The sequence below is a fragment of the Podarcis filfolensis genome, assembly GCF_964270895.1.
Source record: "Podarcis filfolensis genome assembly, chromosome: 2".
NCBI classification, from domain to species: Eukaryota; Metazoa; Chordata; class Lepidosauria; order Squamata; family Lacertidae; genus Podarcis; species Podarcis filfolensis.
In genome coordinates, this window is record NC_139605.1 from 11190557 (window position 1) to 11216286 (window position 25730).

Here is a 25730-nt window from a genome sequence, read left to right on the forward strand (position 1 = left end):
TGGATGTAATAAGGAGAGATACTGCCCATAGGGCTGGTCTGAACCAGGCGGGAGGGCAAGATAAATATAATATTATATCATAATGAATTACATAATAATAATACTAGGAAAGATTGCCTTGCAAACTCGTGTATATTTGCCAAAATTGCACACATAAATGTGTATGATGGGAGAAATTTGCACTAAACGGCTGGCAAATTTTCATGAGGGGGCTTTTCTTCTTTTAATAAATTGACTTAATATAAATATTGTTTAACAGAAAATGGAGAAGACATGGACTGAATGTCTTAAATAATTTCTTTTTTAAATGTAACAGGCAATTGGAAAACCAGAAGCCTTCTTAATTTTTCTCTAATGCTTCTTTTCCTTTTCTCGTTCTTTTCTCTCTCTTTCCTTCTTTTTGTTTCGTTATCTTATTGAGATTTTAAAAAATAGAAATCTCACCAATAAACCCCAAAATAGATAAATAATAACGCTGAAAAACTGATGAGGAAATCTGGGGAACGGAACTCAAGATTGGGAAAATGAGAGGCAGAGGGAAACCGAAATGGATGTCCGTCCCTAGTTACAAGTCTGACCTTCATGAAATGCCCTTTTTTATCCCTCCAGTTTGTGGCCTGACCCCCATGATGCCTTTGGCCCACTCTCCTGGATTGGACCTGGAGGGATCCTGGGCAGAGGGGCAGAAGGGAAGCCCTGGAGAGACACCCCTTCACTTGGCAGCTCGATTCTCCCGTGCTGATGCCGCCCGCAGGCTCCTGGCCTCCGGCGCCGACGTCAACGCCCGCGACCAGTGGGGACGGAGCCCCTTGCACAGCGCCATCGCTGCCGATGCGCTGGGTGTATTCCAGGTGACTAAAATAAAACGGAGGTGCAAGGGTGAAATGACATCACACTCCCAGAAGGCCTTCTCCATACAAACAAGACTCTTTCAACACAGAGGACAAGGCTATCATACTGGTCACAATGACCATGTTCTCTCCCAGTGTGGTGCAGTGGTTAAGAGCAGTAGACTCGTAATCTGGTGAACCAGGTTCGATTCCCTGCTCCTCCACATGCAGCTGCTGGGTGACGTTGGGCTAGTCACACTTCTTTGAAGTATCTCAGCCCCACTTACCTCACAGAGTGTTTGTTGTCGGGGAGGAAGGGAAAGGAGATTGTTAGCCGCTTTGAGACTCCTTCGGGTAGTGATAAAGCGGGATATCAAATCCAAATCCAAACTCTTCTTCTCTCTCCACTGTCAGAGGCAATATATGCCTCTGAAGAGCACTCGCAGGGAATCACAATTGGGGAGGTGGGTGCACTTGGGTCCTTCTCTCGGGCTTCTCTCGGGCGCATCTGGTTGGCCACTGGGAGAACAGAATGCAAGACTAGGTAGGTGTCTTTGGACACAGAGGAACGGTGGGGGAAACCAGCTGGGGAATCCCCAAAGGAAGAAGGCTGAGAGCCCTGGGAGTGGTGGTGGGACAACGATGAGTGGTCAGAGGGAGAAGACTGGAAGGAGGAGGTGTGGGAAGCTGAGGAGGTAACAGGGCTTGATGAGCAGGGAGACTGTAGCAGAGAGAAGTCCAGAATCGGAAGCAGGAGAGGAGGGAGGTCAAGAGGCAGAGACGAGTCAGGCTGGTGAAGTGTCATAGGTTGTCTCCTCCATCCTGTTGTGACAAGCTCCCCTTCCCTCTGGTCTCCCAGGACCAAGAGAGGCATGAAAAGAGCAGAGGAGAGGTTGGCTGCATGCAGGCGCAGTCTCTGATTGCTTGGGGAAAACCCTGGAGAGGAGTGACTGTGGCAAGAGAATAAGGAGAGCTCTGCTGGATGAGGCCAGCGGCCCACTGGCAGGAGTGAGCCAGCAGCAATTTTTTAAAAAAGGGAACATTTTCTCCACAGATCCTTCTGCGGCACCGGCATACAGACTTGGACGCATCAGCGCACGACGGCACCACCCCTCTCATGCTTGCCACACGGCTTGGGGTTGAAAACATGGTGGAGGAGCTGGTCGCCAATCACACCGACATCAGGGCTGTGGATAAGAGAGGTGAGGACATTGCTTGCCCAGAAGGCCTGCAAATGCCATCTTGGTAGTCAAGATAACACCAAAACTAATAGTTGTTGTAGGACTGAGCTTATATATGTCTGTGCATTCACTCGCTTTGATGTATGCTAATTGGGTCGCATTGATGCTGTGCTTATCTGTGGAGAGACTTTGGACAGTTGCCACCTATGGCCTCACCAGCCGGGTGCAATGGGAAGTTCTAGGTAAACAGATATACACTTTTGTTATTGTTGTTGTTTAGCCGTTTAGTCGTGTCCGACTCTTCGTGACCCCATGGACCAGAGCACGCCAGGCACTCCTGTCTTCCACTGCCTCCCGCAGTTTGGTCAAACTCATTTTAGTGGCTTCGAGAACACTGTCCAACCATCTCGTCCTCTATCGTCCCCTCCATCTTTCCCAACATCAGGGTCTTTCCAGGGAGTCTTCTCATGAGGTGGCCAAAGTATTGGAGTCTCAGCTTCAGGATCTGTCCTTCCAGTGAGCACTCGGGGCTGATTTCCTTAAGAATGGATAGGTTTGATCTTCTTGCAGTCCATGGGACTCTCAAGAGTCTCCTCCAGCACCATAATTCAAAAGCATCAATTCTTTGGCGATCAGCCTTCTTTATGGTCCAGCTCTCACTTCCATACATCACTACTGGGAAAACCATAGCTTTATGGATTTTGCTTTGTGCATAAAGGATGCAGAACTGTTTGCTTGGGTGCGGACAAGCCATCTCCTTGCTGCGGCGTCCATCCCACATCTGGGGTCCTGGCAGGCTGATTTGCTGTAAGTTAGGGTTGCCATATTTCAAAAAGTGAAAATTAGGACACAAAAGTTTTTAGTTTTGCCCAGACTTGTTGCACTTTTTCTTGCTAAATCTCAAAATATATATATTTTTTTGAGTTTTAAGTTTTTGAGCTATTTTTAAGGAAATACACTTCCGAGATGGGTTGTCATACGACTGAATTTTCCCGCACATTTCAGTAGTTTCCGTCTGGGCACTGTTCTGGCTATGCCCAGGAAATTCTGGACGTATGGCAACCCTACGTAAGTCTACACCAGGGAGCTCCTCCAAGGAGGTTTGGTTTGGGTGATTGATGGCGACTTCGCCAAGATCACCCAGAGAACCTCATGGATTTCGATTCAGTCAATCCCTGTATTCTCTGTCCCACAGGAAAAACGGCCCTCCACTGGGCTGCGGCGGTCAATAACGTCCGTGCCACCCTTGTCCTGCTCAGAAATGGAGCTGATAAGGACAGCCAGGATAATCGGGTAGGTAATGTCTTTTTCTGCTCACGCCGTCTGAAAACAGACACGTCAGAGGTGGAGGGGAAACTGTAGGGGTCTGCGTGGGGTCTGCTAACAAGCCTCAGCACCTTTAACAAACTGTATTTCCCAGCATTCCTTGAGGGAAGCCATGGCTGTTTTATAAGCATGTTTTAAATAGATTTGTGGAGATGTGACTTTTATCTATTTTGCACCCTTCCATCAGGCACAGACCCCGTTGTTTGTGGCTGCCCAAGAGGGGAGCTACAAAGTGGCCTGCCTTCTTCTCCAAAACGGAGCCAAGCAGAGCATCCGGGACCACGTGGGCCGCCTCCCGAAGGACGTGGCCCTCGAGCGCCTCCACCACGACATCCTGGCCCTCTTGGACTGCCCCCGCCCCTCCCAGCAGCTCTCGCCACACAGGCCACGCCCCCAGCCCCAACGGTCTGCCGGCAGTCCACGCAGGTTAAAGTGGCAACCTGGCAACCAGCGGCTAACTCCGGTCCCAGAGAACAAGGGCCCTTTTAAGGACCTCCCCGCTCCTACGCTGCCGATTGGCCAATCAGAAAACGCTGTGGGGCCACCCGACGAGTGACTCTGCACCCTATGGGTCTGGGTTGGCCAGAGGCTACAGCTGCGAGTCAGCGACAGCGGACTGAGCCATGGTGTGGCGCTTCCTGATGAGGTCATGCAGGGCTGGGATGATGTCACAGGACGGCACCACGAAAGGAGGCAATTCAGAGCCGAGCGGTGCCCGAGGGCAGATTTAGACGTCCTGCATGGAGGAACGAGGAGAATCTTGTGTAAAACTGGAGAACTGTCTGAGGACACATCTGAGGTCATGCAAGGTGTTGTTGCATGGATCCGTGGAAATGATATGTCACACAGCTTGGAGCATACAGAGAAATCCTTGATCATAACTCACTGTTGGATAATGGTGGACGATCTCAGGCTACTGGGGTCAGAGTGGTCTTTCGCCCCACTTCCCCAAGCTGCAATTCTCCAATATACGTGCTGTCATGGTTGGCTTTGCTTTTCCACTGGTGCAGAATCAGATAGACGGGGGTTTATGAAGACCAGGCCTTGCAGTGATTACACACCATCCCTGCCACGTAGCATAGCTCAGCTCTGCCTGCTTAGAAACTCGAGGGCTTCTTAGAAATCAGAACCGGGGATCTGCTCTCTTGCGGCTAATCTTCCCTGCTCCTCCTCCCAGCATCTAAACAAAAATTATCAGGGAGAAGGGAGGAGCTCTGTCCCCCAACATAAGAAGAGCCTGCCAGATTAGTCCAAATGCCCGTCTAGTCCAGTGTCCTGCTTTCACAAGGACCAACCAAATGCCTATAGGAAGACTGAGCACAAGAGAACTCTCTCCACCTGCATTTCCCAATAACTAATATTCGGAGGTGTGCTGCCTGTGACAGTGGAGGTTGAGCATAGATACTGTGGCTAACAACCCAAAAACAATTGAAGCAAGTGAAAAATCTCCTGGCGGTGTCCTGGGGAAAGGATTGGCTGCCGTGTTTGAAAAGTTCGTTTTTAAAAGAGCTAGTTCAGGAAAACTACTTCTAGTACCTTTGCGATATAAACTAGTTTGGTTCACGCTTGGTTTAGATTTATCCAAATTATCCTTAGCAAACAGACACACACACACACATTCAGCATTCAGAATGTTGCAAGCAGCTGTGCTGAAGTATAAAATATACTTAGGAAGGCTAAGCAAATATCAACATCCACACACAAAGCAGTTTTTAAGATATATTTTCCCCAGCCATTATGATCTTTAAGCTTAAAAGCCCAAAGAGTCTAAAAAGTAAAAACAAAACAAAACATGTAAGCCAATGAACCTGAAAATGAGCTAGAAACCGTTGAAAGTTCTACAAACACGCCCCCCACACAAAAAAACCCAAACTTATTTTGCATTCAGTTCACCCAGAAATCATTAGAATGACTTTTAGGCGTGGTTCAGAGATTTTTGAACAAATTCAGTCTGCTTTGCTAAACCAAACTGATTCATTCGAAGCACTGGCCCCCTGCTAATTTCGTGCGTGGCAAGCTGCCATTAAAGGCCAGTACAAAAAGGTAACCATTGCCTACACTCTGCACATGCTCAAAGACACTCTCCCCTTGTGTCATCAAGTCACATATCCCTGGATTGAAAATTAGGTTCTGGACTGGCTCTTGCTGAGCCCTGAATATCTGAAAATGTACTGCTAAAATAAATGTACTAGCTATGGAGGTTTTTTTGCGAGCAGTTTTTTCCCCTTCCCCCACCCACTGTCAAGTTGCCTGCTCCCAGTTCCATGGAAAATAACATTTATTGAAAAAGCACCATGATCTTAACTAAAAAAACACCACCCTCACTTGAATGATTCCTCAGCACCCTCCATCTTATTTCAAGCAGGGTTTCTCTGTCTGCAACAGCTGCACTAACCTATCTAACTTGGTAGCATTCAGAGCTTCTACAGCAAGGAGGGGAACACCTGTAGCCACCTAGTTGTTCCTGAACTATAACTCCCAGCATCTCTGACCAATGGGACATAGTGGCTGAAGCAGATGGGAGCCGGTCAACATCTGTAGAGGAACAAGTTCCTCCCCTAGGTAGTTTTGAAGATGCCATGGGACTCTCTCTGTGTGTAGGCTGTTTTTGTGATCTGCCAAAACAGGTGCCCCCTCTCTTCTCCCTGTCCATTGAAAAGACAAAGGAAGCTGCAGAACTCTTTGCACATTAAAAGCAAAAAAAGCAACCACACTCATCGCAATTGCAAACAGTCCCCGTGCCGAACGACTCTCTCCCGGTTGTCATTCCAGTTTTAGCCGCAGGGTGGCAAACGGTGCCATACTTGAAAATAGTAACAAGTTCCACAAGTTCTCGTTTCTCCCAGAGGTGCCACAGCAGCCTCTTGGGGGAGGGCGGAGCGGGGGGGGCGCAGAAACACCCCCCGCTCTTTTCACAAAACCCCGTATGAGGCAGGACCAAAGAAGGAGGGCAGAAGGAAGGCAGGCAGCGCAGGGTCACACCAGCCACCAGAAGCGTATGTAGATCATAAGTATCACAAAGACAAGACTGGTAGCGGCAGCTTTGGCGTAGGCGGAACGGCTGTTGAGGAGTTTGGCGTCATGGCGGTATTTCTTGGAGAGAGTTGACAGGTTGCTGGCCTTGGAATCCAGAGCTGGAGGGCAAATAGGGGAAAAAAGGAAGACAGGGCTGGCTAACGGACCTTTTAAAACCCCATCTTCGCCGTTTTTTCTCTTCCCGCTCGCCACGGCGAGCGGCTAACCTGTCGTAGGCGAATATGTCCAGGCCCGGATTTCCTCCCAAACCTGGGGATGCGATATCTTCGCATCCACCCCAGTCCCCAAATTAGACAGACGTGAGATTTTGCTCTGTGACTTCCAATATGACAGGCAGATCACTGCGTACAGACACAGATCTCCCCGCAGCACTGATCACAAACCCCCTTTCCCCATACCTGATAAGGCCTCTCCACGTTGGAGCACCTCTTCAATGTTGGTCACCATAATCTTCTGAACATCCTGTAGCTCCATGTTGATGCTGCTCAGGTGGCGCTTGGACCAGGTGTCCAGGTAGGATTTCTTAAGCTTCTGGATATAGAGGTCTTTAAAAAAAATATAGGAGGGTTTCGTGGATTGGCAACATCTGAGATGAACTACTACTAGGCCACAGGGACTCAGCTTTTGGGGGTGGGTGGGGCTGAGGCCACTCACCCAGTGGTTTGGGGTTTTTTTGGCACTGGTATCCTGATTTTTCTCTAAGGACTTCAAGGTAGTGCCCACAGTTCCCCCCCGCCATCCATTTTATCTGTGTAACAACACAGGTCCAAGCTCACCCAGTGGTCTTCATGACTGAGTGGGGATTTGACCCTGCTCTCCCAGGTCCTAGGCCAGCATTCTGGCCACTACTCCATGCTGCTGTGGTGTGTACACGTGGCCCAAAGTGAATGTGGGTCTGCTTTTATTTTATTCCAAGTTTTTCAGGGGGTCAGAAAAATTGGCTCGAGGGAGCAGGCAAATTAGCTCTCACCCCCACCCACCCAAAAAAAGAAACCTGGAGGTGGTCCACTTCTCTTCTAGACAAATAAATAAAAGTACACTCCAGATCCAATAGCCACCAGGACTGAACCTAAGGTCTTCTGCTTGCAAGGCAGGTAGGAGTTTTGTGTTGCCTAACACAGTTTAGACAATGAGGACTAGAAGGCTGGCTGGGCTGGGCTGGAGAGGCTCCCCCATTTAGTACGCACCAAACTCGATGAAGGCGTACGGCCGTGACACGGAGGACACCTTCTTCCCGTACAGCTCCCAGAATTCGGCTTGCAGCTCCTCCAGGAAGGCGAAGGCCAGCTTTTTGGAGTAAGCGGCTTCGCACAGCGTTAGGTAGCAAATGCCCTGGCTGATCAGGTAGCTGCAGAGGAGGAAGAGGGCACAGAAGCGAGGAGGAAGGGAAGTCGTGATCCGGCTCCTTCAAGTGAGCACAAACAGCCTCACAAGCAAGTTTCTAGACCCTAGGAATTTGTAGCAGCGCAACCGCACTAGTAAAATAATGCAAATAATTTACAACGTTGGGATAATGCATGAATAAAGGAACCATCGTCTCCCAAATGGGAACATAGGCTGCCTTATACCGAGTCACACGATTGGTCCATCTAGTTCAGTGTTGTGAAATATGATTGGCAGCAGCTCTTCCCCATCGAAGAAAGAGGCATTTTCCAGCCCTGCTGCTCAAGAACGCTTTTTAAAATCTAGATAAGCAAAGGGATTGGACCTTCTGCATGCAAAGCACATGCTCTATCTCTAAGCTGGGGCCCCTCCAACTTCTCTCAATTGTAGCTTCCCCCAGTCCAGGCAGGTTTCACATTCAGGATTCGAACACAGGGCCCCTCGCACTCTAAGCAAGAAACACGCATCCGCAGCAGGTATGGGGAAACCTGCGACCCGCAAGCTGTTCTTGGACTCCAGCAGACATCAGCCCCAGCCAGCATGGCCGGCGGCCAGGGATGATGGGAGTTACCTTGGGCAAAAGATTCCTGCACTGCAGGAGGTTGGACTAGATGACCCTCAGGGTCCCCTTCCAAGTTTATAATTCTAAGATAAAAAGGTAAAGGTAAAAGGACCCCTGACCATTAGGTCCAGTCGTGACCTACTCTGGGGTTGCGGCGCTCATTTCGCTTTATTGGCTGAGGGAGCCGGCGTACAGCTTCCAGGTCATGTGGCCAGCATGACAAAGCCACTTCTGGCGAACCAGAGCAGCGCACGGAAACGCCGTTTACCTTCCTGCCGGAACAGTACCTATTTATCTACTTGCACTTTGGTGTGCTTTCGAACTGCTAGGTTGGCAGGAGCAGGGACCGAGCAACAGGAGCTCACCCCGTCGCGGGGATTCAAACTGCCGACCTTCTGATCGGCAGGTCCTAGGCTCTGTGGTTTAACCCACAGCGCCACCCGTGTCCCTAATTCTAAGATACTTCTATGAATAACATCCAGAAGGATACAGACCCCCCCTACACCATCAGCCTACTGCCCTGTCAATCCCAGCGCTGTTATAGCATCTTTTAAAAGTTCACAGGTTCTCAAAAGAGATGCCCTTTTAATACCACGCTCCCTCCTTATTTCTGAGAAACACCAGGCACTTACTGGAAAGTCATCGCCCCAGCCTGCAAGGAACAGCGGTTTGGCGAATGCTCCCCGAGCTTCCGGAAAAGTTGCTTCGCTTGGCTGTGGTACTCTTGGAAGTTCCGATTCGACTGCAGAGGAAATAATTGGGACTAACACCAAGGGGATAAGGCTATCGGAGAGTACGTTTTCCCTCCCCTGTGGGGGACTGAATATTCCTCTGAATATCAGTTTCTGAGAGCTACAGGTAGGAAGACTGGTGGTGTCACTCTCCGGCGGTCCTGCTGTTGAGCTTTCCAGAAAAAAGGCATCTGTGAACAGGATGCTAGACCAGGGTAGGCCGCTGGCTTGATTCAGCCATTCTGTTTTTACCCTGGTCTTGGATACTCAAGAGGTATATTTTTACGGCCCACCCTGTTCCTGCAGCTGCAATTTGTTTTAAACGGTTTTTAATGTTGCGTTTGAAACTTTTGCGATGTGCCCTTGGGGTGTTAGGGTGAAGGGTGGGAAACAAATCAAATGATTATACTTATAACACCGCAATAATAATTCACCTCCGGCGGCAAAATCTCTCACACCAGCCAAGGAGCTTAAATAAAAATTCTGGGAAGGGGACTGGTTACAGCTGGTTCTGGGGTGGGAAGAATCTCTATGATCCCAAGACTTCTGGGCTCCCTCAGGAAGAGAGGAAGGCAATAACATTATTAGGCATCGTTAGAGGATTGTTATAGCACACTACAACAGCTTTGCATGGCAGGCTGGCATTATTGCCTGAATACTAAAGATGGGAGCCTGAGGCTTGGATTGCCTAAGTCCGTTTAGGGAAAAGAATAACAGTCTTGCTGGATAATCTAGTCTGGCACCTTGTTTTCATCACTTGCCAGTTAAAGGTCTAGTCATGGCCGACTCTGGGGTTGCGGCGCTCATCTTGCTTTATTGGCCGAGGGAGCCAGCGTACAGCTTCTGGGTCATGTGGCCAGCATGACTAAACCGCTTCTGGCAAATCAGAGCAGCGCACGGAAACGCCGTTTACCTTCCCGCTGGAGTGGTACCTATTTATCTACTTGCACTTTGACGTGCTTTCGAACTGCTAGGTTTGGCAGGAGCAGGGACTGAGCAATGGGAGCTCACCCCGTCGAGGGATTCGAACCACCAACCTTCTGATTAGCAAGCCCTAGGCTCTGTAGTTTACCCCACAGTGCCACCCGCGTCCCTAGTTAGCTGCCCATTTTTGTTAGCTTCTGAAGGACCCTTGTGATCTTCTCCCAAGTTCTGGTATTCAAAGTTAAACTGCCTCTGAGCAAGGAAGCTCTCTTTAGCAGTTATGGTTCACCTGCCTAAAGCTGGTTCTATATATGAGTGTGTGTAATGAAGTGCCAGGGAAAGACAAAATTAGCCTACAATACAAAGTACACTTGAAGCGGTCTCCTATACGTTGGAGCAGCCCTTTTTGCATCAAGGGCCGTGTTCGCCCTCAGCCAAACCTCTGAGGGCCACATGCCAGCAGAGGGCGGGGCCAAAAGTGGGCACACTCATCTGTACCACACATCAACTTGGAGGCAGGAGAGGGATTTATTCTTCCTTTTTCCAATGGCGGGAAGGGTAGATCTGTAACGCAGGAAGCTGCCTTATAGTGAGTCAGACCACTGGCCCACCTAGCTCAGTACTGTCAACACTGGCCGGAAGCAGCACTCCGGGGTTCCAGAGTGAGGCCTCCCCTAACTGTACCTGGAAATATCAGGACTGGACCTGGGAATTTCTGCAAGCAAAGCAGATGCTCCACCACTGAGCATTCCAAATCAGGGCACCATCTTACTTTTTAATTTACTTATTTATTTTGCACTGCCTTCAAAACCCATGGGATCTCGAAGTGGGGCAGAAAAATTACCAAGAGGAGTGGGTCCAGATCAGGTCCCCCAAACTGGCATTTATCCACCCCTGCTATATGTATTATTATTATTATTATTATTATTATTATTATTATTATTATTTCTACTCAGAAAGCTGTCTCATTGCTTTTCAATTGAGTTTCCTTGCAGATGTGTGTACTAGACTGCAGCCTTCAAACAGATGCCACGGGACATTTGGTGCTATTAATTTATTTGTTTAACACCCCCACTCCACGTGTGCCAATGTCATAACCCCTACCTAAATCATCTCTGAAACCAGGTTTGAAAGTTCACTCCCCTCCACCAATAATAATAATAATAATAATAATTTATTATTTATACCCCGCCCATCTGGCTGAGTTTCCCACGTAGAACAAAACCAGGTGCAAGTAAGAAGTAGCGAAAAGGGTCCTAAAAAGCGGAAACGTGACCCTTGAGAGGAAAGGATTTCCTAGTGGTTAGAGCTGGAGAGGGTCGGCTGAGCGGGGGGGGGGAGGGGCGGAGATGCCCTGAAAGCCCCGGACTCCTGGGTTCCTCCTTCCTCTTACCTGCTCCGTTTCTTGCATAGAAGCCGCCAGGAGAAGCCCATCTTGGACCCGGCTAATCATGGTAAGCAAGACCATCCTGGCTGGGGGCGGGGGGGGAAGGGGGGTCCTGGGGTGTTTTTTAAGGGGGGTATCCCTCCTCCCCTCCCCTCCGGAGGCTGCAGCCGGACCCGGACTCCCGGCTGACGTGGCCGACGGGAGGGATGCAAATCGCGGGCGAAGCGGGGCGGAGCGACGCCGCCAAGAAGTTAGTTTGGCACCAGGCGAGGCGCGCACGCCCCGCCCGGCCTCTGAAGGGCTCCTCCTCTCTTTCGCCTTGGAGGGAATATCCCTGCTAGTAATATCGTTAGCAGCAGCGGCTCTTTAGGGCCTGTTGATTTTAGTTATTGTGGGAGATTGGCAAAAAGAAAAAAAAAGAAGTTGCAATTTAGTATTGTATAGCTTGATGGGCTGAGCTGCTTTGGCCATCGTGGCCGCATTTGGCATTTTTGCAACTTCGATTATTTGGCCTTGTAGGTTGCATTATCTTGGTCGTGGTTTTGTATTATAATAATATAATTGCAAATTATTATTTGCAAATAATAATGATTTGCAAGTTGCTGAACAGAAACAGCAATAAGACAGACTTCAAAAACAGCAGGCACCAGTAAATTACCAAAGTACAAAGTAAAGGTAAAGGGACCCCTGACCATTAGGTCCAGTCATGACCGACTCAGGGGTTGAGGCGCTCATCTCGCTTTACTGGCCGACAGCTTCCGGGTCACATGGCCAGCATGACTAAGCCGCTTCTGGCGAACCAGAGCAGCGCATGGAAATGCCGTTTACCTTCCCGCCAGAGCGGTACCTATTTATCTACTTGCACTTTGACGTGCTTTTGAACTGCTAGGTTGGCAGGAGCAGGGACCGAGCAATGGGACCTCACCCTGTCGTGGGGATTCGAACCACCGACCTTCTGATCGGCATGTCCTAGGCTCTGTGGTTTAACCCACAGCGCCACCTGCGTCCCAAAGTACAAAGTAATGATGCCAAAAAAAAATTAGCGGAAGTAACTTTTTAGGTTGTCTGGTTTTGGCTATTGTGGCATGTTGCGCTTTTGCAATTTATTTTGCAAAGCTTACAAACCACTCAAAAACTGAGTGGTTTCTTCGCTGAGCCACTGAGGGTGCTTGCCAGCTTTACAGCGCAGTTCTACATAGGTCTACTCTGTGGTGTAAAGTTTAAGTTCTGCTGTTACAAATTGCAGGCGTGTTGAGCTGAGGGGGCTTCTGAGCCTGCGCAGAGTTCCTTAGCCTGGAGGTGCCTGGAGTTTTCCGGCAGTGTCTGTTTTCTTTGGAATGAACACCGTTCACTCAGTTATTCTTGAAAAGCCAGTTGTTGCTCCCTAGAGTCTCAACCTGTGTGTCCCCAGATGTTGTTGGACTACAACTCCCATCATCACTGAGCTCTGGCCTTGCTAGCTAGGGGTGATGGGAGTTGTAGTTCAACAACATCTGGGGACCCACCGGTTGAGAAAGGCTGCGGCCTAGACTGATCTCGTTTCCCAGCCGCCCCCTCCCTCCAGCGTCTCATCCCCCTCAACTGCTCATTTGTAGCATTTCTTCCGCTTCCCCAGCTTCAAATGCAATTGCACAGGAACACAGAAAGTTGGCTTATGCCGAGTCAAACCATTGGTCCACCTAGCACAGTATTGTCAGCACAGGCTGGCAGCAAAGTTTCAAACAGGGGGCACTCTTGCCCTTTTTTGGGAGATGTCAGGAACTGAACCTGGGACCTTCTGCAGATGCTCTGATGCATGGGTAGGCAAACTAAGGCCCGTGGGCCGGATCTGGCCCAATCGCCTTCTCAATCTGGCCTGCAGACGGTCCGGGAATCAGCGTGTTTTTAAATGAGTAGAATGTGTGCTTTTATTTAAAATGCATCTCTGGGTTATTTGTGGGGCATTTGAATTTGTTCATTCCCTCCCCCATATAGTCTGGCCCCCCACAAGGTCTGAGGGCTAGTGGACCGGCCCCCTGCTGAAAAAGTTTGCTGACCCCTGATCTAGAGAGAAAAGCTGCAGTTGAGCAGGTCCACTGAGGGAGGGAAAGCCAAAGGCTTCATTGCAAAGAAAGAGTTCTGTGGAGATGCTGAAGGGACTTGGGGAAGATGGAGGACGCGCATAAGCCTGGCCCTGAGCCCTGCAGCATTCTCATGCTCGCACTTCCCTGCAGTTCGGGGGCCTGCTGCCTCTGTCAGGGAAGGGAGAGCGCAGCCATGGTAGCTTCTGATCATGTTCTCCGTGAAGAGAGCAGGGCCTGAAGCAGGGGTAGGCAACCTAAGGCCCGGGGGCCGGATCCAGCCCAATCGCCTTCTAAATCCGGCTCACAGACGGTCCGGGAATCAACATGTTTTTACATGAGTAGAATGTGTCCTATTTAAAATGCATCTCTGGGTTATTTGAGGGGCCTGCCTGGTGTTTTCACATGAGGAGAATTTGTCCTTCTATTTAAAATGCATCTCTGGGTTATTTGAGGGGCATAGAAATTCATTCATTCCCCCCCCCCAAAAAAAAATACAGTCCGACCCCCCCACAAAGTCTGAGGGACAGTGGACTGGCCCCTGCTGAAAGTTTGCTGACCCTTGAGTCTGACCACTGTGTTACAGCTCTTCGTGCTTGCAGAGACTGACACCACTGTCTTGTCCTGCCTTCTATGGAGTGTCCCTTGACACAGGCTGTGACGTGGATGTTGAAGGTGGGTGCTTCTAGGCAAGGGCTACAGTTCACAAACGGGTCACTCAGATCCAGTTTTTCCGTGCGCATCACTGGTGCATGGCCACACACCCACTCATTTTTGAATGCATGTGTTCTTCACAGACATTCTATTGTTTCCTGGCCCGTGGCGAAAGTAGGCTTTATTTCACCCGGATCAAAGACCCATTTTGGCACACACACCCCATGTGCATTTGCGTACCCACACACATAGGCTGGGAGCTTCCACTGGGGCACAAAAAAAAACCCAGCTAGCCTCCCTGTAGCTACAGCTCTGCCTGATGGTCATACCAGTAGCAAGGAGTGCGGTGTCCTGCATGAAATGTTTTGGTCTTCTCGGCCCTTTTGCACAAAGGTAATTCTGTCCCTGTGCCTGCACACCATTAAAAAAAATGGACAGGAAGTGTGAAACTGCAGTTATTACAAGCTCCTAGTTTTCATGTTCCACAATGGCCTAGAGGGATGCTTTTACTTTCTGGAGAGTGAGCAAGACTGATGTGCTTTGGGCCTTGCCTCCCTCGTTTTTGTTCTTGTTTTACATTTTTAAGACACAGGTCTTGCGCAAGGCTGACATTTGGCCATGCCAAAATTCTGATAAAGGGGTCTTGGGCGAGACCTCGGCATTAGTACCTTTTAAAAGTCCTTATTCAGTCACACGTTTTAAGCAAAAAGCTCTCCTGAACTAGGGTTGCCGTATTTCAAAAAGTGAAAATCTGGACACAAAAGTTGGGGGGGGCAAATATTTTTTTGGGGGTGTGTGTGTGAAATGTTGTTGAGCTTCTTTTGCAAAATCTCAAGCAACCCGGGTTTTTGAAAATTCAACAGATGAATCCTGGCTGTGTCTGGTCATATGGCAGCCGTATCTGAACAGAGTTGCCGATATTCCAGTGTGCTTTTGGCATGTGTCTGTCCATATTGTTTGGAAACAAAACGGTTTTGCTCCTATAACAAATTGTACAGAAAGAGCAGAAGACAGGACAGTGTGTGGCTAGGCCCTTAATGTTAAAGGGATAAAGTACAGGTTGACATTTTGATGAGGATGCTGATATTGTATGATCAGTTCAAAAAACGTGCATGCGCCTACGACCCTGGGCAAAGTATACCTTCACCTGCAAGCGCCTGACAGTCTTTTTCAGGGGCTAATGGCCACAAGACAGCGGTAGCTTGCCTTGGGCTGCCAGTGGCTGGGAATCACAGGTGGGGAGAACAGGGCTGCTGCATTCAGGTGGGCTCTGCGTGTTCTGAAGAGGGATGTGAGAGGCAGATGGGGCTCGTCAACCTGGGAAGGGAGCCCATCTAGGAGAAGGAAAACTCTCCGCTGCCTTACAAAATATCTATACAGCTGACTCTGCCCCCACATACCCCAGTAATAAGATCATTAAGTTCGCAGATGATACGACGGTGGTTGGTTTAATCACGGCTGGAGAGGGGGAGGCGGCCTAGAGGAAGGAAGTTGAGCAGTTGGGGGGGGGGGTGCAGGAAAAACAACTTGCTCCTTAACTTAAAGAAAACAAAAGAGATTATTGTGGACTTTAGGAAATGTAAATTGAATATTCAGCCACTTATTATTGAGCGGAAGTGCGTGGAACAGGTCTCGGTGTTTCGATTTCTGGGAATAGAGTTGAGAAATGACCTAACCTGGGGAGGAAACAGCAAAGACCTGATGAAGAGAGCACAGCAGAGGTTATATTTTCTGAGAATCCTCCAGAAAAATAACCTCTCAAAGGACCTGTTGACGGCATTTTACCATTGTACTGTTGAGAGTGTATTAACTTATGGTCTGTGTGCGTGGTTTGGGAGCTGCACGGTCAGGGAAAAAACAATGCTGTCCAGGGTTGCAAAGACTGCGGAGAGAATAACTGGGTGCACTCTTCCCACCTTGGATCAAATCTATGCTTCCAGGTGCCACAAGAAAGCGGCAGAGATAGCGCAGGATAGTGCGCACTCCGGAAATTATCTCTTTCAGCTTCTGCCTTCTGGAAGAAGGTACAGGGTTATAAAGACTAGGACTAGCCACCTGAGAAACAGTTTCTATCCAAATGCAATTTTGGCTTTAAACGCAGGGTAAGGAGTCTCTATGGGAGTATATTGTATTTTAAAATGGGGTATCAGAGTTTGTAGGGGGCTAACCAGGCTGGGATGGCTGGGATAGCAGGCTTGTTGGTTTTTGAATGTCTTGTGTAGATTTTTCAATTTCGTTGTTCTGTATGGGACAATGACAATAACGATTATCATATTGTAAGAAAAGGCTCAGGAGTAACCCAACACAAATCCAGAGTCGGGTCCCTAAGAAGGTTGGGTGGCGCCTCGTACACCTCCTTCCGGCACGTTCTGCAGCCCAGCTGGTGCCAAAATGCCTTGCTCTGCTTTCCTGTGAACCAAACCAGCGAGGACAAGAGGGGAGTCTTGTGGTCTGAGCAGCCCAGGACTTCCAGACACGTGGCCCAGTCTTGCACCCCAGGAGAAGTCATGGAGGAGGTGCATTTCCTTTTTTCACCTTTGCTCTTGGTTTTCCTGCCTTGTGGCCCTTCGCATCTATCGTTTCTTTCCCCCTCTTTAAATTGGGTGTGCATGCAGAAGCACAAACCGCTCAAGAACACGCAAGGAAGTTTTATTATGATGACCGCACTAAAGCGCAACCGTGCATAAAAACGACAAACTTTTCTTGCAACCGCTGCCGTTTTATCTTAGCTTTGCAATACAGCAGCCGGCAACTGCAGCCGTGGGCAGCGAGGGTTTGCAGGTGGGCTGCCGTACATAAGCCGGGCGAAAACCCCTACTGCAGTCTAGTTCTCGGGTTGTGATTCTGCCTGGTTTGCTACTACTTAAAATAAAAATTAAAAAACAGGTAACTATCGCACAGATAATATTTGGTGCATTTGCACTTGCCTTTACAGTTAAGAACCAAAAGGGGGTTCTGCTCTGCTGGGATTCTTTGCATAGGCCCACCAGAGCTGCACCCCGAATGTGTAGTGCGGACAGGGATGGCAGGATGGAGGAAAACAGCTCCATTTGTAGAGCCACTATTTTAATTACTACATTTCCATATGATTGCATTACGGGACACAGCATGGAAGCAGTACCCATCACCATTGCTTTATAAAAGATTGGAAGCATGTAAAACCGATCTCTTTCAAAGCAAGCATCAATCAGCTGAATTTACATTTCAGTTGCACACACAAACACCCCAATACATTCTGACCCTAAGTTTAGAACAGGAAAGACTATGGAAAATGTTGAAAGGCTACAGCTCCAATGATCATAGGCCACGCTGACCAGGGCGAAGTCTGGCAACATCAGGAGGGCCGCAGGTTTTCTAACCATAAAAGATTGCTGTGAGGCTACAGCGCAGGATGGTGGGTTAATCTAGCAAAATGTGGTGGTTCTAACAGCTTGATGCCTCCTAAAGACAGTTCTAGATCTCTGATCTAGAACATCAGGTTATTCACTTGTACGACCTCCTTTGGGGCGGGAATTATTAGCATCACACATACCTAACGTCTGCTATTTGTTTATCAGTGTGGTCTTTTTTTTTCCTTTTCTCTGTCCTCCTGAGAAAGAGGTAGAACCATAGAATCATAGAGTTTTGGAAGGGACCCCAAGGATCATCTAGTCCAACCCCCTGCAATGCAGGAACCTTTTGCCCAATGTGGGGCTTGAACCCAGGTCCCTGAGATTAAGAGCCTCAAGCTGTATCCCAGCAGACTCAGAAACGTACTGACTTTCCATGGCTCCCAATAAACATATCACACTACTGCTTCTGCCACCAGTTCAGGCCATTTTGCTCGTCGACAGGTTAGAAGGAAACGCCATAGATTGCTGAGGACAGAAAGCTTAGCCGGGAATCAAATACGGTGCTGCATTTGGAGAGAGGCTGCCTCAGTTTTGCACCCACCCTCTTTTTCTTTCTACAACACAGGATACCTTCACAGTATGAAACTTTTTCAAAGCGGCCCATCTCAGTTTCTCAGTCCATGCTGCCTTGCTCAGTTTAGGCCTGGCAAGGATTCCGTCTTTCGGCGCAATGTGTCTCGAGTCACTAGAACCACATCTGTTGGAGGGGGGAGTCTGCCGGGGGACTCAGGCACTGCATGGGGAAGGAAGTGTGTGCCCCCAGCAAGGACGGCCCACCGAGACCAGGAGGGAGAGCCGAGCGCTGGTCTTCCATCCGGGTGCCTTGGGCTTTGAGCAGCAGATCCAGTAGGCCCTGAATTCCTACTGGGATGGGGGGCTCAGTGCGCTGGTCTTCGAGACGCTGGCTCTGTGAGGAAAAGAGGAGATGCTGAGCTCTGCTAGCCGACTGAGAGGCAGCGTGGCGTAATGGTTAGAGTGTCGGACTAGGACCTGGGAGAACAGGGTTCAAATCCCCACCCAGCCATGAAGCTCGCTGAGTGACCTTGGCCCAGCCGCCATCTCCTAGCCTAATCCATCTCACAAGGTTATTGTGAGGATGAAATGAGAATTGTCCTAAGACAGCTACATCATTTCCAATGTTTAGGGTTTGAGTGCCATAATTTAGAAAGCCAAAACAGCACCACATGCACAAATGGGAGGTATTAGCAAACCTGAGGAAACACCAAGACTTGCAGAAGAACAGGGGGAAATGTATTTAGGGGGGGAAACACCCTAATGTTTGGGGGAACCTCGGAAACAGTCCATGAGGACTAGGGACATAGGAAGTTAGCAAGGTCCTTTCCAAGCCATGTTTCTTGCAATCAGCACTGCTGCAGTTCAGCTGCAGTTCAGCTTCTGTTAAAAACTATGTCAGTTACCTTGCTGTGGCTGAATGTAATGTAATTAATCACATTGTCATTGTGTGATTCCATCCCATTTGCTGCAATGCAAAGAAAATGTCAGAACGGGGGGGGGGGGATGGGACGGACGGACGACGACCTATTACAAATACCAGTCGTATTAATTTACCTGAGGCCTTGGTTCCTGACTACAAACGAGCATGGAAACTGAGGCAGTTTCCGCTTCTTTGTCTGCTTGGAGCAGAATTTGCTGCCGTCCTTAAGGAGGACTGAGCATGCTCAGTAGCCACAAGATGCTGACTGACTGCTGGGGCGGGGAGGGGGGATTGCAATCCTGAGTAGAAGCACTCCATGCTGCAACATTTTGTTGCAGATCTCACTGTAGTTGGATTTCAGGATAGGTAATGTTCCCAGGATAGTTAACGTCAGATGGAAGGGAAGTATCAACATTTTTGTCGTTGTCATCAACATCAAGAGCACAAACCACTAGCGCAAATCTCCACTCAGACCTTCTGTGGAGACTCATCGCTTACCTGATGAGCCAAGATAGTGTCGTAGAGCTTCTCTTCAGAGACCCTTGAGTTGCCCGCACACATTTCCGCAGCCTCCTCAAAATCAGCCCGCTGGTCATCAAGCCTCCGGGCCTGGACTTTGGCCACCATGTCAAAAAACTCCTCCGCTTGGAGGGAGGTCAACGAAGAGAAGAAGACTGGGAGAAGAGAGGAAAGAGAACAGATTGTGTAGCAGAAGAGCCATACACAGAGGGCAGAAGGATAACTGGGAATCCTGGGTGATCCTCCAGCGTCACCCAATCAAACGTTAACTGGTTTGAAGTACTCTTCTAGCCCTCATGACTGTCAACCAAAGTTTGGAAATGCATCTGTTAGGTTACGCATCTGCTGAAACCTCCAGGCGTATGTCAGTAGTGGAATTTCGTGGCCCCCCCCGGGGTTGTTTGGCCAGGTGTTGAGGCCCCAGGGCTCACAATCTGAGGTCTCCCCCTTGCTCCAGAATGGTTCTCCCTACCCAAATTTGTGTTGTGGGCACAAGTTAGCATGCACAAGTCTGTGCCACATGAGCCTGTGCTCTGAGACTTCAAAGTACCTACCCACACCCCCGGAAAACTGTTGGTGGAAGTCAAAAGGGCCCCATTTGGAGTAAGAGGATCCTAGGGAGTTGGGCTTTGGGCAACCACCCCTTCAGTTTCCCTGCATCACTTCTTCAAACAACAACAACTCCGCCCATCTGGCTGGGTTTCCCCAGACACTCTGGGCGGCTCCCAACAAAATTAGAAGCACAATAAAACATCAAACATTAAAAACTTTCCTAAACAGGGTTGCCTTCAGATGTCTTCTAAAAGTCAGATAGTTGTTTATTTCCTTGACATCTGAAGGGAGGGCGTTCCACAAGGCGGGTGCCACTACCGAGAAGGCCCTCTTTCTGGTTCGCTATAGCCTCACTTCTTGCAGTGAAGGAACCGCCAGAAGGCCCTCGGAGCTAGACCTCAATGTCCGGGCTGAATGATGGGGGTATACTGGGGGTATACTGGGCCATGGCCGTTTAGGGCTTTAAAGGTCAGCACCAACACTTTGAATTATGCTTGGAAACATACTGGGGGCCAATGTAAGTCTTTCAAAGGAAGGATATGCCTGGAGATCTTTGGAGAAGGCTGCAACATTCTAGTCCAATAAATATTGTTATAAGTTTTCTTTTGGTGGGGAAGGTTAAACCCCCAAAATTAATAAATGGTAGTATTTTGGTTATTTGAGATGTGAAGAGAGAAATACAAGCTGCAGAGGGATTCCTGGGCTAGCCTGAGGTGTGAGCAGAGACTGGGGATTTGGAGGGTTGCCAGTTGTGAGAGGAAAGAGTGTCTTTAACAAGGTGTGTTGGGAAGAGGAAGGGAGAACAAAGACGAGATCCATTTTGGGCAGATGCCCTTGACTCCAGGGCTGTGGGGAAGACACCCCTCTTGAAAGGACCATGCTGTAAGATCTGGACTCTCTCCCTCCAAACCCAGGTGTAAATATGGGAATAAGCCATATTTCTGAAAGCTACGACAGTCTCCGCCATGTCTTCAATTCTCCAAAGGCATAGACGACTGCAAATACGCCAAATGCCTATTAGCACTGTTATAAGAATTCTAAGGTCTCAAATATAAATTAAATGTTCATAAATGTACAAGGCAAAGACATACATAACTATATAAACCACGTGTCTGAAATAGTACAGGAGAGCAATCCTGAAGTCATTTTGACTCTCTCAAATTCCCTCAAATGTTTCTCTGCAGGGAGGAACGAAATGGGAAAGCCCCCCTCCCAATTGTCTTTTGCTTACAAATCCTGTCTTAAAGGGTGTATTTGTGTATGAATAGGGTGAGCCTGTGACCTGGAGTCAGGAACTAAAGTATTAACCATCACAAAACAATAGCCAAACTGCCCAGGTAATGCAGTCAGTGACTATTATCAGGTACCCTGGCAGACAGGATTTCTGCTGAAGACTGCCTCCTTCTGTGATGGATGTATGATGTTTCAGGGGGTGGTGGTCTTGGGCTACAGGGCTGGGCAATTTCAAGAGTCTATATAAGGGCTTGTGCACCATTGTTCTGGGTCTTCTTCCTTTCTCCTGCGTGTGAGGGGAGCATACTAGCTGCTTTGATTCTCAATAAGATGGCTGCTTCTTGGGAGAAAAGCAATGACAAACCTAGACAGCATCTTAAAAAGCAGAGACATCACCTTGCCAACAAAGGTCCGTATAGTTAAAGCTATGGTTTTCCCGGTAGTGATGTATGGAAGTGAGAGCTGGACCATAAAGAAGGCTAATCGCCGAAGAATGGATGCTTTTGAATTATGGTGCTGGAGGAGACTCTTGAGAGTCCCATGGACTGCAAGAAAATCAAACCTATCCATTCTGAAGGAAATCAGCCCTGAGTGCTCACTGGAAGGACAGATCCTGAAGCTGAGGCTCCAATACTTTGGCCACCTCATGAGAAGAGAAGACTCCCTGGAAAAGACCCTGATGTTAGAAAAGATGGAGGGCACAAGGAGAAGGGGACGACAGAGGACGAGATGGTTGGGCAGTGTTCTCGAAGCTACCAGCATGAGTTTGACCAAACTGCGGGAGAGTGGAAGACAGGAGTGCCTGGCGTGCTCTGGTCCATGGGGTCATGAAGAGTCGGACACGACTAAACGACTAAACAACAACAACATACTCTGGTTGGCCTCTGTTATTTTCTCCTACTGAAAGGGAACCCACTTAAGGACTCTATACGGGCTCCAGAATACCCTATAAGGGAAAAGGAACTGTTTTTTCTTATAACACATGGATGAATATACTGTCTGTTGTTGTTTTTAAAAGCATTCAAATTAAAACAAAACCTGAAAACTTACAGGGTTTAGCTTGCTCAAGGTGAGTTGCAGCAGCCCTGAGCCAAGCAAATGTCTCCGGCGTCTAACTTCCTCATAATCAACAGAAACTTCTGCAAACTGCTGTCAAGCGCAGTGTACTTTAGCACCTACACACTGGGAGCATCCGGGACAAGAACAAATAGCGTCTCTTTCTTTCTTTTTGAAGTTCAGAAGCTTTTTGCCTATTTCTAAATAAACACCTTCCTTAAAGAAATGAGCAGTTCATGCAAAAAGGCTAGATTTTGCAGACGGGTTTCTGCAGCCTTTCTGAAAAAGTTGAGCCTAATGGAAAAAGTAATTCCAGCCCCCTTCAGCTTAATGATTGATGCAGGGTTTTTTTTTTTTGTTTCATGAGAAGTACAGGAAGTATAATCTCGACGGAGTGAATAAGGGTTAGCAAAAGGTTTACAGGATTTTGCTTGCGATAATTAGGAAGTCAGAAAATAGACGCAGCTCATGTTGTCAAACATTTGGTTTCAATCTTGCGCTATACACAGACACTAAAAATAGCCTAAGGGCAGGATCAGGCCAAAATTGTTTTGTTTTGTTTTATAATCCTTTCCTCCTAGGGTTTTGGGGCCATGTACAAGGGCATCTCCCCCGCTCTTCCTCCCTCCCCCACTTTATCCGCACAACAGCCCTGCAAAGCAGGCCAGTCTGAGAGATGGTGACTGGCCCAGGGTCACCCGCTGAGTTTTGGAGGTGACTGGGGATGTAAACATGGGTCACATTGGTGCTACGGGGACACCACTCCATGCACCGTACACTTAAAACACGCGCAAACCACATTACTTCCCCCAAAGAATCCTAGGAACTGTAATGTGTTAAGGGTGCTAGGAACTGTAACTGTGTGAGGATTCTTTGGGAGAAGAAATAATGTGCTTTAAAGGTAAAGGGACCCCTGACCATTAGGTCCAGTCGTGGCCGACTGTGGGGTTGCGGCGCTCAACTCGCTTTATTGGCCAAGGGAGCCGGCGTACAGCTTCCGGGTCATGTGGCCAGCATGACTAAGCCGCTTCTGGCGAACCAGAGCAGCGCACGGAAACGCCGTTTACCTTCCCGCCGGAGCGGTACCTATTTATCTACTTGCACTTTGACGTGCTTTCGAACTGCTAGGTTGGCAGGAGCAGGGACCGAGCAACGGGAGCTCACCCCGTCACAGGGATTTGAACCACCGACCTTCTGATCGGCAAGTCCTAGGCTCTGTGGTTTAACCCACAGCACCACCCGTGTCCCTTTTTAATGTGCTTTAAATAAAAGTTAAAGCAACTTTTAAGTTAAAGCACCTGTGGGAATGCAGGCGTCTCCCGCTTAAACGCACAGGAACGGGTCTGCTAAAATAAAGTTGTTAACCCTGCGGGATTTGACATCTTTCCGCAGGGCCTGCAAGACGGAGCTGTTCCGCCAGGCCTTTGGTCGGGGTTCAGTCTGATTTTTTTCTTTCTGTATAAGAACAAGCATTAAAGAGGCCTCCTAACCCGTTCACAGGTCCTTTATAAGACCAGTAATAACAGTTGGCCCTACAGAATATTAACCACTCTCAGTTTTACCCGTGGACTGCCATCTGTCCAGATTTCAATTTGCTCTGAACTAATTTTAAGATTTTACCAAACTGCGGGAGGCAGTGGAAAACAGAAGTGCCTGGCGTGCTCTGGTCCACGGGGTCGCGAAGAGTCGGACACGACTAAATGACTAAACAACAACAAATTTAAAGATGTAATTTAAGTAATCGATTGCCTGTTTTTCTGTTCTTATGTTCTTTGTATACTGTCTTAGTTTCATGATGTTAGCCGCCCTGAGGGCGGGGTACAAATAAAAAGTTATTTATTTATTATTTATTTATTTGGGAAAGGAGGTCTCATACACACCATAGATGTGCAGAAGCACATGCCTTCTGCCGAAGAATACTGGGAGCTGTAATCTGTCAAGCATACTAAGAATTGTAGCTCCGCAAAGGGAAAGTTCCTTTGTGATCTGAATGTGTTTGCCATGCATGGTGTGGATTTGACCAGCGATAGCAGGCTGGCGTTCTCATCTTACCCGCCTGGTCTTTCTCCATCTCCCCTGTAGGGGTGGCTGGCAGGGACCTCCAGGGCCGCGTGGGATCCGTCTGCCGTGTTCTCTGCTTTGGACGCAAAAGAGGACCCGGGTTTGGCAGGAGACTGAGGTCGTCTTGAGAGGAGGCCTGGATCTGCTGTGGAGCAGGAAGCAAGGTTGAAAGTAAGTCTCTAACCTTCCCGGAAAGAAGGTTATGGGGTGCAATGAGTGAGTGCCTTCCAAACAATTTCTCCGAAATGAGAGTGAGGGTGGATCTACACACAGGACAAAAACGCTGTAAATGTCAGTAATCGTTATAACAAAAGAAAAGAAAACGCTATGGGAAATGGCAAAGAATTTTTTTTGCTCTCCTGCGCCACCTGGTGTTGCATGTTTATAACACATTCGAAACACTGTTTTTTGACCAAGGTAGCTGAGTCCTGAGTGTGGTGTGGCCGCCTTGACCAATCATAGACAGGAACGGAGGAGCTAGGTGGAATCACAGATCTGTAAAAAAGTGTGGATTTGCAAACACTGGCTAGTTTCTCTTGATTTGAAATGTTTTTTGGGGCTTCTCAGAAGTACATAAAGGCACAAAGTGGGCAGGGGGAGCGCCCACCTGATAGGTGCCGGAACTGTGCTCTGGCTGAAAAAAAACACTGGCTGTAGACATCCTGTTTTGCTCAACCAGCAGACCCTCTGGTTGCCAGCCCTGGATGCAAGTTCCACTTTTCATTTGTGCTCCTGCATACCTCATGGGGCTCGGCCTAGCATGCTAATACGGCCCTCTTGTTTCCTAGCAGTCCCATTTTGCCTTCGATTCTGTTCACACTCGGCCTCCCAAATTGGTTTTTAGAGGGAATGATCATGGTGGCTGCCATTTTCTGTGGCGCACGTACCCGGCTAGATAAGGCCAATGACTTATCTGGTTCTCACATTTAAGTTCAAGCATGGGGTACCTCTGGCTGGTGGGAACTGTAGTTCAGCAGCACCCAGAAGGCCAAAGGTGCTGCTTGGCCCTTGCTCCTCTGAGAGGTACATCAGCCCCTTACCTGTTCTTCTGTGGCTATTGCGCTGACATCCAGTCGCATCTTTTCTTCCACTATCACATCCATTTCCTCCATCCTTCTTTTGGTTTACTCTCTGCCTGCTGGCCGAAGACTCTTGTGGCCGAATATGCAGAGAAATCGCTTTCCCCCTTGTCCTGGGCAACGGAGAAGAAAGGAGATTAGCAGATTCCTTGTCCCCCAAAAGTCTCATCCCAGAATGTAGCAGTTCCTGCTCTCGAAAGAATGGTGGGGTGTTTGGAGAAGAAAATAGTATGCTCCAGCTAAATCTCTAGTCTCTGAGCCCTGTCAGTTCATAAGAACTGAAGAAAATAGCTCATAAAAAGGTAAAGGTAAAGGGACCCCTGACCGTT

At 48.6% G+C, this 25730-nt stretch overlaps 3 protein-coding genes across 6 annotated transcripts in view; 1 reads left to right on the plus strand and 2 right to left on the minus strand.

Annotated features, from left to right (window-relative positions):
• NOTCH4 (notch receptor 4) overlaps positions 1-5536 on the plus strand; it is a 110127-nt gene extending 104591 nt beyond the window's left edge. For all 4 annotated transcript variants that reach the window (XM_083600299.1, XM_083600298.1, XM_083600300.1 and 1 more), the window contains 4 exons: positions 610-851; positions 1885-2032; positions 3207-3304; positions 3525-5536. In XM_083600299.1, coding sequence (XP_083456425.1) covers positions 610-851; positions 1885-2032; positions 3207-3304; positions 3525-3893 — 857 coding nt within the window. In that variant the 3' untranslated portion in view covers positions 3894-5536. The remainder of the gene's footprint in view (positions 1-609; positions 852-1884; positions 2033-3206; positions 3305-3524) is intronic.
• LOC310757233 (vesicle-trafficking protein SEC22b-B-like) lies at positions 5044-11584 on the minus strand. The gene is made up of 5 exons (XM_083602511.1): positions 11367-11584; positions 8951-9060; positions 7561-7721; positions 6772-6918; positions 5044-6471 (listed from the first exon to the last, which is right to left on the minus strand). The coding sequence occupies exons 1-5, from the start codon at positions 11439-11441 to the stop codon at positions 6314-6316; spliced, it is 651 nt and encodes a 216-aa protein (XP_083458637.1). The 5' UTR covers positions 11442-11584; the 3' UTR covers positions 5044-6313.
• A 5118-nt stretch (positions 11585-16702) lies between these two features.
• On the minus strand, positions 16703-25504 carry GPSM3 (G protein signaling modulator 3). Its single transcript, XM_083602517.1, has 4 exons — positions 25363-25504; positions 24314-24467; positions 19400-19575; positions 16703-18373 (listed from the first exon to the last, which is right to left on the minus strand). Exons 1-4 carry the CDS (start codon positions 25432-25434, stop codon positions 18152-18154), a joined length of 624 nt encoding a protein of 207 aa, XP_083458643.1. The 5' UTR covers positions 25435-25504; the 3' UTR covers positions 16703-18151.
• Between the last annotated feature and the right edge of the window lie 226 nt (positions 25505-25730).

What these genes read in the sequence shown, in the direction of transcription:
- GPSM3 (XM_083602517.1), bottom strand. Translation starts at nt 25,434, where the DNA reads ATGGAGGAAATGGATGTGATAGTGGAAGAAAAGATGCGACTGGATGTC. An exon ending in CAATAGCCACAGAAGAACAG is followed by an intron (nt 24,468 to 25,362) that starts GTAAGGGGCTGA and finishes CCTGCTCCACAG; the next exon opens with CAGATCCAGGCCTCCTCTCA. An exon ending in GATGGAGAAAGACCAGGCGG is followed by an intron (nt 19,576 to 24,313) that starts GTAAGATGAGAA and finishes CTCTTCTCCCAG; the next exon opens with TCTTCTTCTCTTCGTTGACC.
- LOC310757233 (XM_083602511.1), bottom strand. Translation starts at nt 11,441, where the DNA reads ATGGTCTTGCTTACCATGATTAGCCGGGTCCAAGATGGGCTTCTCCTG. An exon ending in GCTGGGGCGATGACTTTCCA is followed by an intron (nt 7,722 to 8,950) that starts GTAAGTGCCTGG and finishes CCTCCTCTGCAG; the next exon opens with CTACCTGATCAGCCAGGGCA. An exon ending in ACGTGGAGAGGCCTTATCAG is followed by an intron (nt 6,472 to 6,771) that starts GTATGGGGAAAG and finishes TTTGCCCTCCAG; the next exon opens with CTCTGGATTCCAAGGCCAGC.